This window comes from Rhinopithecus roxellana, chromosome 2 (genome assembly GCF_007565055.1).
Source record: "Rhinopithecus roxellana isolate Shanxi Qingling chromosome 2, ASM756505v1, whole genome shotgun sequence".
Lineage (NCBI taxonomy): Eukaryota > Metazoa > Chordata > Mammalia > Primates > Cercopithecidae > Rhinopithecus > Rhinopithecus roxellana.
The window spans coordinates 152,063,023-152,082,954 of record NC_044550.1 but is presented as its reverse complement, the minus strand read 5'-3'; the positions used below and the strand labels follow the sequence as shown (position 1 = coordinate 152,082,954).

The window sequence follows — 19,932 nt, the reverse complement described above, 5'->3', positions numbered from 1 at the left end:
TTGGGGCCATATCTTCAGCCTCCTCAAACAAAACATTTTATCAGCCAAGAATTTTGGATCCAGCAAAACCAAGCATCATATATGAAGGGAAGATACAGTTGTTTTCAGACAAATAAATGCTAAGAGAATTCACCGTTATCAAACTACCACTACAAGAACTGCTAAAAGCAGCCCTAAATTTTGAAACAAATCCTGGAAACACATCAAAACAGAACGTCTTTAAATAATAAATCACATAGGACCTGTAAAACAAAAATACAATTTAAAAAGCAAAAACAACAAACAAAAAACCAAAGCACACAGGCAACAAAGAGCATGATGAAAGCAACAGTACCTCACATTTCAATACTAACATTGAATGTAAATGGCCTAAATGCTCTACTTAAAAGATACAGAACCACGGAGTGGATAAGAACTCACCAACTAACTATCTACTGCCTTCAAGAGACTCACCTGACACATAAGGACTTACGCAGAATTAAAGTAAAAGGATGGAAAGAGGCATTTTGTGCAAATGGACACCAAAAGCAAGAAGGGGTAGCTATTCTTATATCAGAACACACACACACACACACACACACACACACACACACACACACACACTTTAAAGCAACAGCAGTTAAAAGAGATAAAGAGGGACATTATATAATGGTAAAAGGCCTTGTCCAACAGGAAAATATCACAATTCTAAACATATGCACCTAACACTGGAGATCCCAAACTTACAAAACAATTACTAACAAACCTAAGAAATGAGATAGACAGCAACACAATAATAGTGGGGGACTTCAATACTCCACTGACAGCACTAGACAGGTCATTAAGACAGAAAGTCAACAAAGAAACAATGGATTTAAACTATACTTTGGAACAAATGGATCTAAGAGATATGTACAAAACATTTCATCCAACAGCCACAGAATACACATTTTATTCAACAGTGCATGAAACTTTCTCCAAGATAGACCATATGATAGGCCATAAAAAAAGCTTCAATATATTTAAGAAAATTGAAATTGTATCAAGTACTCTCTCAGACCACAGTGGAATAAAACTGGAAATCAACTCTAAAAGGAACCTTCAAAACCATTCAAATACATGGAAATTAAATAACTTGCTCCTGAACGAGCATTGGGTCAAAAATAAAATCAAGATGGAAATTTTTTTTTTTTTGACTGTCCTAAATTGTTTATTAGGTAAGAATTTTACAAACTTTACTTATATTAGCGGTAACGGTGGAGCTGGAGAGTATTGCGCCTTCTCCAAGCTGCCCGGGGAGAACCACCAATAGTATGGTGGAACTTATGGCCCTTTCCAAGGCCAGGGCTCTTTCGGCCTGCAGATGTCAGCCCACGCATCTCCCTGTGCTTGTGGACTGGTTTGGTGATCCACTGGGTGTCAGGATTTCTTCTGATAGCTTTATGGAATGGATCAATGAAGATAACCTCAAAAAATTTGTGTGTGGAATCTTCTCCAACCCAGTAAGAATTCAGGACTCTCAGAGCCCCACAGTGGCGTCCAGCTCGCTCCTCTGCAAGGGACTGAAGGCTTCCAGCAAACTTTAGCTGGTTAACACCATGATGGACAGGCTTGCCGTAAGTTGCACCCTTAGGAACTGGGTGTTTTCGGCCACCACGGCGAACACGAATCCTATATATAACGTAACCTTGCTTGGCCTTGTAGCCCAGTCGGCGCGCTTTATCAGGCCGGGTGGGGCGGGGAGCCCTGCGGAGAGCAGAGAGCTGGCGGTACTGCCAGCAGCGGACCCTCAGAAGAAAGCGCATGACATCAGACTGCTTCTTTCTCCATAGCTCCTGGATGTACTTGTATGCACCCATCTTGGCTTACCTGATGGCTGCCGCCAGACGGAAAGGAAAGAGCTGTACTCCCACAATCCCTTTTTTCAAGATGGAAATTTTAAAAATTATTTGAACTGAATGCCAATAATGACACAACCTATCAAAACCTCTAAGATACAGCAAAGGTGATGCTAAGAGGAAAGTTCATAGCTATAAATGCCGATATCAAAAAGTTTGAAAGAGCACAAATAGACAATCTAAAGCCACACCTCAAGGAACCAGAGAAACAGGAACAAACCAAACCTAAACTCAGTACAAGAAGGAAATAATCAAGATCAGAGCAGAACTAAATGAAATTGTAACAAACAAAGATAAATGAAACGAAAAGCTGATCCTTTGAGAAGATAAATAAAATACACCATTAGCAAGATTAACCAAGAACAGAAGAGAGAAAATCCAAATAACCTCACTAAGAAACAAAACAGGAGATATTATAACTGACACCACTGAAATACAAAAGATCATTTGAGGCTACTATGAGCACCTTTATGCACATAAACTAGAAAACCTAGAAGAGATGGATAAATTCCTGGAAAAATACAACCCTTGTGGCTTAAATGAGGAAGAATTAGATACCCTGAACAGACCAATAACAAGTAGCGAGATTGAAATGGTCATTAAGAAATTATAAACCAAAAAAAGTCCAGGACCAGACGGATTCACAGCAGAATTCTACCAGACATTCAAAGAAGAATTGGTATCAATCCTTTTGACATTATTCCACAAGATAGAGAAAGAAGGAACTGGAACCTTCTCTAATTCATTTTATGAAGTCAACATCACCCTAATACCAAAACCAGGGAGGACGCAACAACAACAACCACCACCAAAAAAAAAAAAAAAAAAAAAAAAAAAAAAAAAAAAAAAAAAAAAAGAACTACAGACTGATATCCTTGATGAACATAGATGCTAAAATCCTTAACAAAATACTAACTAACTGAATCCAACAACATAAAAAAGATAATCCACCATGATCAAGTGGGTTTCATACCAGGGATGCAGGGATGGTTTAACATATGCAAGTCAATAAATGTGATATACCACATCAACAGAATTAAAAACAAAAATCACATGATCCTGTCAATACATGCAGAAAAAGCATTTGAGAAAATCCAGTATTGCTTTATGATGAAAACTCTCAACAAAATTGGCATACAGGGCACACACCTTAATGTAATAAAAGCCATCTCTGACAAACCCACATACAACATAATACTGAATGAGGAAAAGTTGAAAGCATTCCCTCTGAGTACTGGAAAAAGACAAGGATGCCCACTCTCACCACTCCTTTTCAACATAGTTCTAGAAGTCCTAGCCAGAGCAATAAGATAAGAGAAAAAAATAAAGGGCATCCAAACAGGTAAAGAGGAAGTCAAACTCTTACTCTTTGCTGATGATATGATCATTTACCTGGAAAGCCCTAAGTAAAGACTCCTCCAAAAAGCTCCTAGAACTGATAAAAGAATTCAGCGAAGTTTCTGGATACAAGATTAATGTACACAAATCAGTAACTCTTCCATACACCAACAACGACCAAGTGGAGAATCACATCAAGAACTCAATCCCTTTTATAATAGCTGAAAAAAAGTACTTAGGACTATACCTAACAAGTAGCCAAAAGACTTCACAAGGAAAACTACAAAACACTGCTGGGAAAGAAATCATAGATGACACAAACAAATGGAAACACATCCCATGCTCTTGGATGGGCAGAATCAATATTGTGAAAATGACCATACTGCCAAAAGCAATCTACAGATTCAATGCAACCCCCATCAGAATACCACCATCATTCTTCACAGAATTAGAAAAAACAATTCTAAAAATCATATGGAACCAAAAAAGAGCCCACATAGCCAAAGCAAGACTAAGCAAAAAACAAATCTGAAGGCATAACACTACTTGATTTCCAACTACCCTATAAGGCCATAGTCACCAAAACGGTGTGGTACTGTTATAATAATAGGCACATAGACCAATGGAACAGAATAGGGAACCCAGAAATAAACCCAAAAACTTACAGCCAACTGATCTTTGACAAAGCAAACAAAAATATAAAGTGGGAAAAGGACACCCTTTTCAACAAATGGTGCTGGAATAATGGGCTAGTCACATGTAGAAGAATAAAACTGGATCCTCATCTCTCACCTTATACAAAAATCAACTCAAGATGGATTAAGGACTTAAACCTAAGAGCTGAAACTATAAAAATTCTAGAAGATAACACTGGAAAATCCCTCCAGACATTGGCTTCGGCAAGGATTTCATGACCAAGAACCCAAAAGCAAATGCAATAAAAGCAAAGATAAATAGCTGGGACCTAATTAAACTAAAGAGCTTTTGCATGGCAAAAAAAACAGTCAGCAGAGTAAACAGACAACCCACAGACTGAGAGAAAATCTTCACAATCTATACATCTGGCAAAGGACTAATATCCAGAATCTACAACCAACTCAAAGAAATCAGTAAGAAAAAAACAATCAAAAAGTGGGCTGAGGGCACAAAGAGACAATTCTCAAAAGAAGATACACAAATGGCCAACAAGCATATGAAAAAATGCTCAGCATCACTAATGATCAGGGAAATGCAAATCAAAAGCACAATGCGATACCATCTTACTCCTGCAAGAATGGCCATAATCAAAAAATCAGAAAATAGTAGATGTTGGCGTGAATGCCATGAACAGGGAACACTTCAACACTGCTGGCAGGAATGTAAACTAGTACAGCCACCATGGAAAACAGTGTGGAGATTTTTTTTTTTTTTTTTGAGACAGAGTCTCACTCTGTCACCCAGGCTGGAGTGCAGTGGTGTGATCATGGCTCACTGCAACCTCTGCCTCCTGGGTTCAAGTGATTCCCCTGCCTCAGCCTCCTGAGTAGCTGGGACCACAGGCGCCTGCCGCCATGCCCGAGTAATTTTTGTATTTTTAGTAGAGATGAGTTTCATCATGTTGGCCAGACTGGTCTCAAACTTCCTGACCTCAGGTGATCCACCCACCTTGGCCTCCCAAAGTGCTGTCATTACAAGTGTGAGCCACTGTACCCAGCTGAGATTCCTTAAAGAACTAAAAGCAGAACTACCATTTGATCCCACAATCCCACTAGTGGGTATCTATTCAGGGGAAAAGAAGTCATTATTTGAAAAAGATACTTGCATACACATGTTTATAGCAGCAAAATTTACAGTTGCAGAATTGTGGAACCAATCCAAATGCCCACTAATCAACAAGTGGATAAAGAAACTGATATATGGATATATATGGATATATATTATATATATATATTATATATGTATATATATATGAAGGAATACTACACAACCATAAAAAGGAATGAATTAACAGCATTTGCAGTGACCTGGATGAGATTGGAGACTATTTTTCTAAGTGATGTAACTCAAGAATGGAAAACCAAACATTGTGTGTTCTCACTGATATGTGGGAGCTAAGCTATGAGAATGCAAAGGCATAAGAACTTTGGGGACTTTGGGGAGGTGTGGGAGGGTCCGAGGGAGAAAAGACTATAAATATGGTGCAGTGTATACTTCTCGGGTGATGGACACACCAAAATCTCACAAATCACTACTAAAGAACTTAATCATGTAACCAAATACCACTGGTACCCCAGTAACTTATGGAAAAATAAAATAAAATAAAAACCTCCAAGGAACTGGCTGTAGGTGGGATATTGGCTGTATCTCAGTTTCAGCTCCAGGAAGAAGACAGATCATTGGGAACAAGAACCATGCTGATTAAACAATAGCTGCTTAATATGGTAGCAACACAGGTTACTCCAAACTTGCTTGGATCGTTTTGTCCTTTTAAAATGTACAATTCTACTTCTTAATACAATGTAGACAACTCCATCTACTTTATACTTTAGTCATAATAAAATAGAAATGACTTTTACTCTTAGAATACTTAAAACTTGTTCAAAGATTCTTTCACATTTACTTCTTTTGATTCTTAAAATGGCCTTTTTTTTTTTAATTCTTACAAAGGAAGGGAAGACATTTTATAGACGAGGAAACCAAGATAGCACAAGACAAATGACTTTTTAAAAATCGTATAACTGAATACTGACAGCACTAGGTTTAGAAACTGCAAATATACGAATGCCAGTGTCATTTACACTACAACAAACCATGGGAAAATGAAGAGGTACAGAAAAATATCTGCCCTCAGAAGTAGGTTGCTTGCTTCTTGAGATATTTCAAAAGACAAGTGATGAGCTAGTCAGCCTATGGAACTATTCTACATGTTTATAATCAGAACAATTTCTTTTCTGAAATACACCAGTTCTAATAATGGATATTATGATTTTAATAGCTATGTGCTTCACAAAATGTAGTTCAGGAAAATGGCTGAGAATATCTGAATCCATCATAAACTAGGCAATTTTCCCTGGAATAACAGTGATAGAAATGCTTCATTATCTCTCATTCTAAATACATGTAAGGATTAAATCCAACTACATTGTTATAGCAAAATTAATATACTGCATTTAGAACACAGTTTTTCACTCCCTCCCATTAAGATATATGTGAAAATACATATGTGGCTTTAATTAGCAGATTATAAAATTCTCTTCCACGCAGTTAGATACATAGCACCTGTGTCCTAAAGAATAATGAATATATTCTCCAAAATCTATTCGTCTGTGAGTAATGTTTCCATCACCCACACTTTCGTTTACATATAAGTGATGGAGACATCAAGGACACATGGTCTCACATGGCAGAGGGAGCATATTTGCTCCCTGTTTCTGGTTTATAGGCTAATTGGAATTTTAAAAAGATTTGCCACATTATGCTGGCAGATGGTATTTTGCTTTATCATTATTCATGGGTATTAATGACTTCCCTCTGGAGCATGTGTATCCTGTCTATTTTGAATTTCATTACATTTCATGCTGACTGCTTCGAACAGAATCGGATCCAGTATTTTCTGTGTGGTGTTTGAGCTGTAGATTGTGCGGTTGGTCAAAGTTTTAGACTTGATTAAGAATTAAGTGACTCTTTGAAATAAAGAAATCCTTTTTGGTCACTTTCCTGACTTTCCTGAGTATTCCATCAGACTTCTCATTTTGTTCAGCTTGCTATCTCACAGGGTTGCATATAATATCAGATGTATATGAAGGCAATTCCAGAGTAGATGCATCTTTCATTAGCCTGAGATTATTAGACATCCTTTCTTTCTTCCTAGAAAGACTAGGATTTGGTTTCCAAAAAGGAGAAAATGCATGAGAACATGCTATCATAATCCAGCCACAGAACATCACTTTTAATTAATTCCTTCAACAAATATTTATTAGAGAACAGCCTCCTCTTCGTTTAGTTGATCTCTGAAATGCCTACATGTGACAGCTGGTACAGTTGATTTCAACCAGCTAATTACCTGAGGGAAACACTACATCATAGAGAAGAAAATTGTGGTAAGTGGAGGCCACAGTCCTTCCTTAGAGTGAAAAACAAGAAAGCCAATGCAGTAGGATAAAGAATAAAGCTTACCGGAGCCTTCTGATAAAACTGAAGCATTCTTGCAACCAGAGAACACAAAGTATGGTTGCAGAATTTGAGAGCAGGGAACTAAGTAAGGCTGAGGTAACCAGATCTGGTAGGTTTACTTCTGCAGTCTCTGTCTTTGCTTTAATTCCAGACATTTTCATGGCCACCTTCACATCCATCCTCCCCAACTATTCTTCCATGTTATTGAGCTCAGCACTGTTTTAGGTCCTGAGGTTTGGTAATTAATAGAACAGACAAGATTCCTCTCTATCATGGAAGAAAGAGAGAGTCCCTCTCTAGAGCAGAGGGCAGATTTGCTTGATGTAGGTCCTGAGGTTTGGTAATTAATACAACAGACAAGAGTCCTCTCTCTATCATGGAAGAAAGAAAGTCCCTCTCTAGAGCAGAGGGCAGATTTGTTTGGTGTGCAATATAATAAAGATGATGTCTCCCTCTGGGACTAACGTTTGTCAGGTTTGCTTGCAGCTCATTATAAAAGATTGGGATTTCCTAAATGTTGCAGTTTTTAGTGCATATATATATATATATACACACACACACACACACATATACATATATATAGATAGAGTTACCTTATTTATAAGTATTTCATGTTTTTAGCTGATGCTATTGTAAATGGTATTTTTAAAATTTCTATTTCTATCCAGTTTATAGAAATGCAATTGACCTTATCTTCTGCAACCTTGTGTATTCCTTAGAATTTTAGATGTAGACAATGATGTTAACTGCAAGTAAAGACAATTTTGCTTCTTCCTTCCCAACGTGGATGTGTTTTATTTCTTCTGCTTACCGTATTGCATTGGCTAGGAACTCCAGTACAAAGTGGAATGGAAATGGCAAAAGCCACATCCTTGCTTGATTCCTGATATTAAGGGGAAAGTATTCAGTCTTTCACCATTAAATATGATGTTAGCTATAGAGTTTTCATGGACATTGTTCATCAGTTTAAACACGTTTCTTTCTGTTCCTAGTTTGGTGAGAGGTTTTTAACTGGAATGGATGTTGGGATCTGTGGGAAGTGTTTTCTGCATCTATTGAGATTATCACATAGTTTTCTTTTTTTCATTTCTTAATACAGTCAGCCTTTCAATCTGCAGGTTTCACATCTCTGGATTCAACAAACTGTGGATGAAAAATATTTTTTAAAAACCTATAAAAATAATAATGCAGCAATACAAATAATACAAATAAAAAAATCTAGGATAACAATTATTTGCATGGCATTTATGTTGTATTAGGTGGTATAAATAATGTAGAGATTTTTAAAGTATATAGGAGGATGTGCATAGGTTTTATGCAACACCACACCATTTTATGTAAGGGACTTGAACATCCTCAGATTTTGATATCTGCAGAGAGGTCGCAGAACCAATCCTTCACAGATACTGAGGGATGACTGTATGGTAAATTACACTGACTGTTTTCCAAATGATAAAGCAATTTTGCATTCTCCAGTTTATACCATCTTAATTATGATATGTTTATATATTGCTAGATTCAACTTGCTAATGCTTTGTTAAGGAGTTTTAACTCTATGTTTATGACTGATATTGACCAGTAGTTTTCTATTCTCGTCACATTTTTGCCTTCATTTGATAACAGAGTAATAATAGCATCACAGAATGGGTTTGTGTAGAATTGGTATTTCTTCCTTAAATGTTTGATATAATTTACCATTGGATCCACCTGGACCTGGTAATTTTTTGTTGAAAGTTTATAAATTACTAATCCAATTTCCTTAATAGACATAAGGCTATTCAGGATAATTAATTAATTACTTAATTACTTTTTAGTGATGAGCTCTCCCTCTCTCACCCAGGCTGGAGTGCAGTGGCACAATCATAGCTCCCTGCAGCCTCCACCTCCTGGGTCCAAGTAATCCTCCTGCCTCAGCCTTTCCTCAGTAGCTGGGACTACAGGCATGTGCCACCATGGTCAGCTAATTTTTAATTTTTTGGAGAAACAGGGTCTCGCTCTATTGCCAGGGCTGGTCTGAAACTCCTGGCCTCAAGCAATCCTCCCACCTTGGCCTCCCAAAGTGCTGGAATTACAGGCATGAGCCATCATGTCCGGCCAGGATATTTACTTATTCATGAGTAAGATGGGATAGTTTATGTTTTTCAAGGAATTTGTTGATTTCATATGTTATTGAATTTACTAGCATGAAGTTGTTGATAACATTATTACTCATTAATATTGTAGGATCTGCAGTGTCCCTTCATTCATTCATGATACTGATAATTTGTGTGGTCTTTCTTTTCCTTTTGATGATTTTGCCTAGAGGTTTATTAATTTTAGGGATAATTTCAACAAATCAGCTTTTGGTTCCACTATTTGTCTACTCCCTATTATTTGTCCCATTTTATATCATTGATTTCTACTCATTATTACCTCTTTCCTGCTGCCTACTTAGGTTTAATTTGTTATTTTTCCTTTACTTTCCTATGGTGGAAGCTTATATAATTTATATGAAATCATAATTTTTCTTTTTTTCTTTTTTTTTAAGACAGTCTCACTCTGTCATCCAGGCTGGAGGGTGGTGAGCGATCTCGGCTCACTGCAACTTCCAGCCAAGTTCAAGCGGATCTCCTGCCTGAGCCTCTCAAGTAGCTGGGATTACAGATGTGTGCTACCATGCCTGGCTAAATTTTGTATTTTTAGGAGAGATGGGATTTCACCACGTTAGCCAGGCTGGTCTCAAACTCTTGACCTCATGTAATCTACTCGCCTCAGCCTCCCAAAGTGCTGGGATTAGAGGTGTGAGCCACCGCACCTGGCCCATTCTTTCTAATATAAGGATTTAATGCTATGTTTCCATCTAAGCATTATTTTAGTTGCCTTCTACAAATTTTGATTAAATGAAGTATGGTAGGTAATTCAAAGTATAATCAGACTACAAAGGAAAGAGCTTTTAGTCAGGCTAGAAATTGAAGGGAAGCATTTGAGTTGAGGTTTTTTTGTTTGTTTGTTTTCTTTTTTTTTTTGAGACAGAATCTCGCTCTGTCGCCCAGGCTGGAGTGCAATGAGCCATCTGGGCTCATTGCAAGCTCCGCCTCCCGGGTTCACGCCATTCTCCTGCCTCAGCCTCCCAACTAGCTGGGACTACAGGCACCTGCCACCATGCCTGGCTAATTTTTTGTGTTTTTAGTAGAGACGGGGGTTTCTCCGTGTCAGCCAGGATGGTCTCGATCTCCTGACCTTGTGATCCGCCCGCCTTGGCCTCCCAAAGTGCTGGGATTACAGGCATGAGCCACCGTGCCTGGCTGAGTTGAGTTTTGAAGGATTTTTTTTTCTAGTCAGAGAAGAAGGTAAGAGTATTCTAAGCCAAAAGAACAATAGGCCATAATTCATTAATTGATATTTCTATTATAAAGTGGGCTCATGAATATTTAATAACTATAATCTACAGACAGAACATCTCTTTGAAAGGCAGGGACAGAGCCAGTCATTCCCATAAACCAAAAGTGATGATGGAGCTGCAAGGATGACTCTTGAAGTCATCCTCTTGAACTGATCTCATTTTAAATGAGAATGGTATTGGTCCAATATACAGTTAAAACAAAAATTCTCACATGTGAAATTCTTGGATGTTGATCAGAATAAAAACAAAATGAGGTTCAAATGGAAGCAATAGGGTAGTGGTCTGGTTATAACTCTCAGATACAGGTACAAAGTCATTTAGATACATTTATTTATCAGAGAGATATTACCTTGGACACTCCAGCTTTCCATTTATTTCTACAGCCATAAGATCCTTGTTGTATCATTTCTTACCCTCTGCTGCAGATGCTGTATACATGACTGAGTAGATTGGCTCACTGAACATATGTTCTAAACATTGCCATTGTCACTTTTTTCTAATACAAGTGTTGGAAAGCAACATACTCAAATTCCCTTGCAGATGGAATTTTATTCTGGCCAGTAAGATGTAGGTGCAATTTCTTGGAGGACTCCTCAGTGCATTGAAAAAGTAAAAGCTTGAGGAAAAGGTTCTGTCTTTCTCATTTTGCTCTTCCCATTTCTTTCTGCCTGGAACTTAGAATCACTCCCTGGAGTTGCAGCAATCATCTTTTGACCATGAAGTTAAAACTTACATACTAAAAGTGGCAGTCCAGGAGACAGAAGACAGGCTTTTAAATGACATTCTTGCATAGTTATATTAGCCCTGACCTATATACCTCCAGATTCTTTTTTGCATGAGAAAAATACTTCTTTAGGTGGCTTTTTTCAGTTAACCATCCTTTGTAACAAGTAATATTTATAAGCATAAGGGATACAACTTTTTTGCAACAAACTAAAAAGTTGTATGGGGATGTCTGTCATTTTAATCTTTAATGCATGCTTTCCTCATTGGGCTTCCAAGACATCAAACTCTTGTTATTTCTTCTGCATTACAGGTTGCTTTTTACTCAGTTGCTTTGCTGATCTTTTTTTTTCCTGGCCTCTATTCATGTTAGAGTGCCCCAGGTCGCTAGGTTAGGTGCCGCAGACTCTCTAAGAGTCTTTGAGACTCTTTTTGTTTGTTTGTTTTCCTGGTCTCATCTAACTTCAGGGCTTCAAATACTATCTATATGCTGGCAGATCCTAGATGTATATTTGTAACCCAGGCCTCTCTCTCTCTCTCTCTCTCTCGAGTTGTGTGTCTAATTGCCTACTCAACGTCTTCATTTGGATGTCAAAAAGTTGATCTATCTATCTATCTATCTATCTATCTATCTATCTATCTATCTATCTATCTATCTATCTATCTATCTATCTATCTATCTATCATCTATGTATCTGTTTTAGAGATGGGGTCTCACTACATTGCCCAGGCTGGACTCAAAGAGATCCTTTGCTCAAGAGATCATTCTACTTCAGCTTCCCAGTAGCTGGGACTGCAGGTATGCCAGGATATAAAGTAGTTGACCACTTATCTTCAAAACAATTTCCGTCACTTGAGCCCAGGAGTTTGAGACCAGCCTGGGCAATGTGGCAGAACTCTGTCTCTACTAAAAATGCAAAAAATTAGCCAGGCATAGTGGTCCTTGCCTGCAGTCCCAGCTACTCAGGAGACTGAGGTGGGAGAATCACTTGAATCCAGGAGGCCGATGTTGCAATGAGCTGAGATTGTGCCATTGCACTCCAGCCTGGGCGACAGAACAAGATCCCATCTCAAAAAACAAAACAAAACAAAACAAAACAAAATCCCAAAAAACAAGAAACTTAACTTCTTCCTTCTCTCAAGCTTGATCCACCATCAGTGTCCATTATCTCCGTTGAAGGCAACTCTAATTTTCCAGTTGCTCATGCCCCAAATCTTAGAGTCATCCTTGGCAACTCTCTTTCTCATGTTCGGTGTCTAATCTGCCATGACTCTGGTTCTACCTTAAAAGCATACCTGAAATGTATTCAAAATCTGACCACTCTCACTCTCTCTAGTACTACCATCCTGGGCCACGCCACCATCAACTTTCACCTGTTTGACTGCAGTAGGCTCCTCAAAAGTCTTCCCACTTTGCTCTTTTCCCTCCCACAACAGACTACTTTCAAAGCAGCAGCTAGAGGAATCCTTTTAAAGCGAAGTCATGATCACTCTTCTGCTCAAAACCCTGCAATGTCTTTCCATCTTACCCAGGGTAAGATTAAAGTCTTTAAATTACTTGTCAAGGTCTGTCACGATCTGGCCTTCATCACCTCTTCAAAGTTCTCTTCTGTTCTCTTTGTTTACTTCCTTTCAACCTCACTGGCCTCATTGCAGTTTCTAGAGCACAACAAGAACAGGCCCCTGTTATGGCCTTTGAACTGGCTGTTCCCTTTGTATGGAACACTCTTTCCCCAGATGTCTTTGGATAATTCTCTCACTTCCTTAAAGTGTCTCCTTAATTTCATTTTTTCCAAGAGGCTGACTTTGACTGTCCTATTTAACCTTGCCATTGGCACCATCCCACCACGTCCACCTCTATGCTGCCCCCTGTCCCCAGCACATCCCGTCCCACCTACCCTGCTCAACTTTCTCTTTCTTCCCCTAGGACGTATATCTTCTAACTTACTGTATAGTTTATTGAGGTGCTCTTGGTTATTTTCTGTCTCCCCTTCTAGAATGTAAGCTATGTGATGACAGAATTTGCATGTTTTGTTCACTGATACATCCCTGGTGCTTGGAACAGTGCTGGTTCAGAGTAAGTGCTCAGCAAATATTTGTTGCAGGATTGAATAAATTACCCATTCACAGAAGGATTTATGGGGGAGCTTCAGGGCAGCAGACTAATTGAGAAACCAGCACTCAAATCTGGCAACTCCTGAAGCCAAATTGAATGTTCACCCCAAAGTTCCTTCCCATGCACATCAACTCAGAATGCTTACAACACAATGACTGTGGCCTTCTCTAGTGAAAAAAGAACAACAGTCATGAGAATGACTGTATGGGAAGCTTTTAGTAGGGACGCAGCTGAAAAGCACCCTTTGCAGTTAAATAGAGCTTCTCTTAAATCTAGAAAAACCAAACACTCCATAGAATGCACTCATTTGCCATCAGACTTATGGGAATAATTGTATTGCAGATTTTAAACAAAACCCAGAGTTTTACTGGCAACCTGTCGGAGCCTGGATTGAGTGAGGCTAAAGGAAGAAGAACTAGATATGGGGAAATTTTTGATCCCAAGCACTACTGGAATTAAATACATGTGTGATCCTGGGTGGTGGCTACTTTCATAAAATGTGTTTTTGTAGAACTTGTGAATTTCTCAGAAACACTGACTTGCTAAGTTTGAGAATTTGTTCTACTTCTGGTCTGAATAAGCAAACGTTGTTTAGTTTCAGTTCCTCTTCAAATCCAAGACTCTCGTTAGATTTCTATGAAAGCTACTTGGCAAAGGACCCAGTCCATCTATAGAGGCCTGCTTCAGCGTGGAGTACAGTACACAATAGTCTGTATTTAGATTATGCTACAGCTGAGGGCTAGCCACTTGATAGAGCTCCTCTATGTTAATGGCGTTAGAACGGAAATTCTTTATCCTTGTAGCTGTACCATAGGGTGGGGACCAGGGACACTCAACAGAGTTGGGAGTCCTTGTGCCTCCTTACATTTTGCACCTCAGGCATCTCACATGCCTCATCCTGGTTGTGATCCTGCTGTAATCTGTTCTCACTCTGAACCACATGGAGTTAGCATTAAATGCTATGGGAAATCTAGAAATTTTCTCATGCTGAGTTCCTTTAAAGAGAGTCACCATCTTGGTTCTGATACTCTCTGACTGGTCTTGGACAAGCCTTTCTTTGTTAGCAACTTGAAACTGTGGGAGGCTCTCTGTGGAATTACTGTTATGTTTTGGAATAACAATAACAGTATTTTGCTGCTGAAAAAGGCCATTTTCCTTCTGTTTGCTTTTTTTTCACATATTGCCTTTCTTTTCTTTGTAAAATCTCTTTTGTTTCATTTTTGTTCTCAAATCACTGTGTTTAGAACAACAATAATTGAGAGTCTAGCGGGAAGTTTTTATAAACTAACAATTGGGTTTAAACAAAGGCTTAATAGTCAAGTTCTGAATAGTTGGACTCCTGAAAAGTTCTAGCTAGAACGATCATAAAGATAACCTTTTTAAAAAGTATACTAGAGGAGTCCTTTTTACTAATTTTTCTTTTTTAAGTGAAGAGTTTTGTATGCATTAGGTAAGACCAACCAATCCAGTTTCTCATAGCTCTGTATCTGTTGCTTGGTCAGATCACAGTGAATTTACCTGGGTTATAGGATACCCTGCACCTGGACAGGGGTGAAGTTTCATGAACATGGATTTATTGACTATATTGTGCCTGTAAGAGGCTGAGTTTGCTGGGAAAAAGGCACTAGCAGATCACATTCTTGAGAGTTAGTGATAATAATGAACATGATTATGTTCATGATTAATGTACAAAGACTGTTATCACTTTTTTTTTTTTTTTAAGAGATGGGGGCCGGGTGTGATGGTTCACACCTGTAATCCCAGCACTTTGGGAAGCCAAGGTGGGTGGATCACAAGGTCAGAAGTTTGAGACCAGCCTGGCCCATGTAGTGAAACCCCATCTCTACATGGTGGTGCGTGCCTGTAGTCCCAGCTACTCAGGAGGCTGAGGCAGAAGAATTGCTTGAACTTGGGAGGTGGAGGTTGCAGTGAGCCAAGATCATGCTACTGCCTTCCAGCCTAGGTGACAGAGCAAGACTGTGTCTCAAAAAAAAAAAAAAAAAAAGAAAAAAAAGAAAAGAAAATAAAAGGAAAAAAAAAGAGATGGGTGTCTCTTTATGTTGACCAGGCTGGTCTCAAACTCCTGGTCTTAAGTGATCCTTTCATTTTGGCCTTCCAAAGTGCTGAGATTACAGGCATGAGCCACCACACCCGTCCTGTATTGTATATTTTATATAAGCCTCATGACAATCAAATAAATTCTTTTTATTACTCATATATTTTAGGTGAGCAAAAGAAAATTCAACAAAGGCAGTAACACATCTAGAGTTACAAAGGAAAAGGTATGATTTGTGCTCAGGTCTTACTTTTTAAAGCAAATTGAGGCTGAGCATGGTGGCTCAAGCCTGCAATCCCAATGACTTGGGAGGCTGAGGCAGAAGGATTGCTTGAGGTCAGGTGTTCCAGACCAGCCTGAGCTGGTGAGACCCCCGTCTTTACAAAAAAAAAAAAAAAAAAAAAAAAAAAAAAAAAAAATTAACTAGTTTTGGTGGTGTTGGTGTACACCTATAGTCCCAGCTACTTAGGGGGTTGAGGCAAGAGGAGCGCTTGAGTCCGGGAGGTTGAGGCTGCGGTGAGCTGTGATAGCACGACTGCATTTCAGCATAGGTGACAGATTGAGACCTTGTCTATAAAGACAAGATAAACAAAAGGAATTGAGTGGTGTCACACAGAAGTTAATGCCGTTGAAAGATTTTTATTACATTTCCCAAGAGGAGAAGGCATGTCATGTCACACAGGGTCACATGGGGAAGTATTAGAGGTCAAGAGGTAGAAGGGGAAAGCATAGGCCACAGCCTGGACTGGGATTTCTGCAGGAAAGGCAAGGCAGGGCAGGGTAAACAGTGTAGGACTGGCTAGTCTGCATCCTTCTAAGAGCAGGCTTTGGGGCATTGGGGCCGTCCCTAGTCATCTGGTGCTTGGCCCTTGGGTGTGTGAATTTGATAGGGGAAGTGATTTGGGGTATGAACTGAGGACTGGTTGGAAGGTTTGTAAATGATTTTCATGCACCTGTGAAAACTGGATTTCTGGGGAGATGTTAACAACTTTGGTCATTAGTTTGGCCCTCTGATTAATGGATGCCAAATAGAAAACAGAACAAAGTGGCATCAGGGCAGGAGCCTTACTCTAGAGGCAAAGTTCTTCCCATGAAACCATCTAAACTCATCCAATTCCAACTAAAGCCACTGAGTTGCTTTAGTTGGAAATCTGGCCATTTGCTAAGCCCTTCAGTTCTCCTCACACTTGTCTCTTCAAGCTCTCTTTTTCTTTTTTTATGCCTCCCTCCTTGCCTTGGGTCAGACTGTCTTGACATCACAGTGTCCTAATCCATCCTTCTCCTCCAGTGCAACCAAGCTGCACCCTGTTTCCAGGACTATCTTTTGTAAATGATAGGTTTGATCGTGTCACCTCCTTTCTTACATCTTACATACCTCCCTATTGCCTTGAAATTTCTCAGCAGAACACAAAGAACCCTTCATGAGCAGACCTTTGCCTACTTCCTGACTGTCTATCTTACAAAACTGTGGTATTGTGTCCATTGATTTACCTGAGCACAGATTTTATGAAACGTTTGGAGAACTGGGGAGACAAAGAGAGATTCTTAACTCAGTTGGTTCTCTTACAGAATGAGCTTCACTACTGTGCAGAAAATGGATGCATTGCTAGTTTCTTTTTGGCTACTGTGAACTTTTTCTTGAAAGCTCTATGAGATTCTTCTGCCTAGAAGAGGGATTCTAATGCATTTGAGGTATCAGTTTCTTAGCCTTCAAACCTCTTACAGCTAAGAACGGGCCCTGGAAGAGGCACTAGGCTGCAGATTGTTTCAAGTACCACAAGGGGCTGCTAGAGAGCAACAGAAGCTCCAGAGAAATTTCTTTAAAATTTCCCCTTTTGGTAACATCCTCATTTCCTTAGTCTTGGTAGGAAGTAAGTTGCTTTCCTCTTTTTGCAGCTATATTAGTGGCTACAGCTCTGTCACAGGTTACCCATACCTGTCTACTTGTAGTAAATTTCTGTATACCAATCCCTCAAAGTGCTCATCTGCCTTCTCGCCTGTTTGGAGGGACTCTTGATAAGCCTTCCCATGCCTCAGCTTGAATGGATACGCCTTCCCATGTCTCAGCTTCTTGAATGCCATTTAGAGGAGCAAGATGAGTGCATGTATCTACCAGGGGACTTGCTAGCGCATTGGCATCTCAGGGTCAATTGCCAAAGGATGCCTCCTAAGGGGGACAAATTGTAAAAAGTACTGCTGCCTCCAGGCCAAACTGGCCCTACCCCTAGGTAGTCTTCGGGCAGAAAGACCCAGTTGGGTTTTGGCCTTCACTTACTTCTTTTGTCAGGCAACCTGGAGACCAACTTCTAGAAGAATTAGTAGACTAACAGGAACTGAGAATCACATTATATATACATATATATGTGTGTGTGTTATATATATACACACATATACACAGAATACACACACACACACACACACACACACACACACACACACATATATATATATATATATAATTTTCTGGAAATATTGCAAGCAAACTTTGTACAGAATGGGTATGCATCCCAAGCAGTTGAGATACCTGCACTTTCTAAATTGTCTGAAACAGACTTTGCAATTATTCAATTATAGTTGTTAGGTCTTAATCACATTGAGCACAATTTTTGTATTTGCTTTCAGTATACGGAATTGACATGCCCTTGTGATTTCAAAGATGCAGTTACTAATAGACTCCCAAGGGGAGGTACTTGGGACGTTCTGCTTTGGTTGTTGCACTCCCAGTTCAAGACATTGAAAGAAATGTGGAAAACTTCCCTGATGATATAAGACAGAATATTTTCTTCTTTCATGCAGCAACCCAATCTGTGTTATCCTTTCTTGTGTATTCCTATATAGTCTCTTGAATTCACTGTCATGTTTGATTATTGTATCTATCAGTTAGATTAAGTTTGACTGCATAAATCACACAATCCAAATATCAGTGGCTTATACAATACAGAAACTTATTTTTAATTTCATGTCACAGAAACCTGGAAGTCACCCAGACTGGTATGGTAACTTCACAGTCATCAGAGACCCAGAAACTATCTTTCTGCTCATTCTTCCACCCTTAGTGTGTAGCTTCCATCCTCACGTTTACTTCATGGTCCAAGATGGCCAGCGGAGCCCCAGCCATCAGGCCCAAGTTCCAGGGAGGAAATTAAGAAAAATAGAAGAGCCAAAGGTTATATGCCTCCTTGCTGAGTCAGCCCCCTTAGGACACTTTTTAAAAGTCTCATTCAACAATTTCCATTTATACCCCACTAGCCATTTCTATCTGCAAAGGATGCCAGGAAGCCTAGTTTTCTAGCTGGGCACATTGAGACCTTTGACAATAGAGGAGTCTGTTGCTAAGGCAGAGGAGAGAATAGGTGTGGGGTAAGCAACCATAGCCTCTACCACATATGAGAATTTAATTATCTGATGCCCAGGAAAATGCAGACTAGAAAACAAAATGCAGGAGGAGTTACCACACAGAGTTGCTGCATTGCCCTAGACAGTCATGGCGGCCTAGCCACTGGCCAGTCGGTGGACTCTCTCAAGATCCTCTTACCTGGACCCGTCCTGTTCATTTACCATTCACACTCTCTCTATTTCCAGCACTGCCCTCTCTCAGTCTCCAGACTCACATAGCAATTACTGACCATATGGCACCTCACAGGACACTAAATTCAAGATGCTCCCAAATGAGCAAGGAACTGGCTCCTTCTCTTAGTGCCCGTGCATCAGCTGCCCAAACCGCAAACCTGGGTGTTATCCCTGACTCCTTCTTCTGACTTGTATACTTTACAAGTTCTTCCTAAATTACTCCCAGATCCTCCCTGTCCTCCTCATTTCCAGGACTGCCACCAAGATCAAGCCTGCATCACCTTTCACCTGGACTGCTGCCGCAGCCTCTTGACGGGTCTCGCCTTCTTTATTTTTCCCTCTTACCAATCCATTCTCCACACAGCAGTCAGAGAAATTAATATTTTTTTTAAAAAAGAACAAACTTGATTATGTCACTGCATGGCTTACTACTTATCAATGGCTTCTTACTACCCTTAGAGAAAAGCCCAGCTCAGTAAGGACTGAAGGCCCTGTGTGATCTGGCCCCTGCCCCGTCACTCCATGCCCTTCTCCCCTTTTCTCTGGCCCAGCCACAGTGATTTTCTTTCCCTCTTGCTAATGAGCTAATCCCTTCCCTGCCTCGGGCCTTGGCATACACAGTTCTGTCTGCCTGGCACTCGTTTTCCTCAGATCTCCATCTCTTTGTTTAGTGCATTAAACAAAGCATTTTTTGAGGCATTAAGTCCATGTACCCCCA

The 19,932-nt window shown here is 39.6% G+C and overlaps 1 protein-coding gene across 1 annotated transcript; it reads right to left on the bottom strand.

Annotated features, from left to right (window-relative positions):
* Window positions 1-1,160: 1,160 nt before the first annotated feature.
* On the bottom strand, window positions 1,161-1,898 carry LOC104658856 (60S ribosomal protein L15). The gene has a single exon (XM_010358985.2). It carries the CDS (start codon window positions 1,836-1,838, stop codon window positions 1,224-1,226), a length of 615 nt encoding a protein of 204 aa, XP_010357287.2. The 5' UTR covers window positions 1,839-1,898; the 3' UTR covers window positions 1,161-1,223.
* Window positions 1,899-19,932: the final 18,034 nt, after the last annotated feature.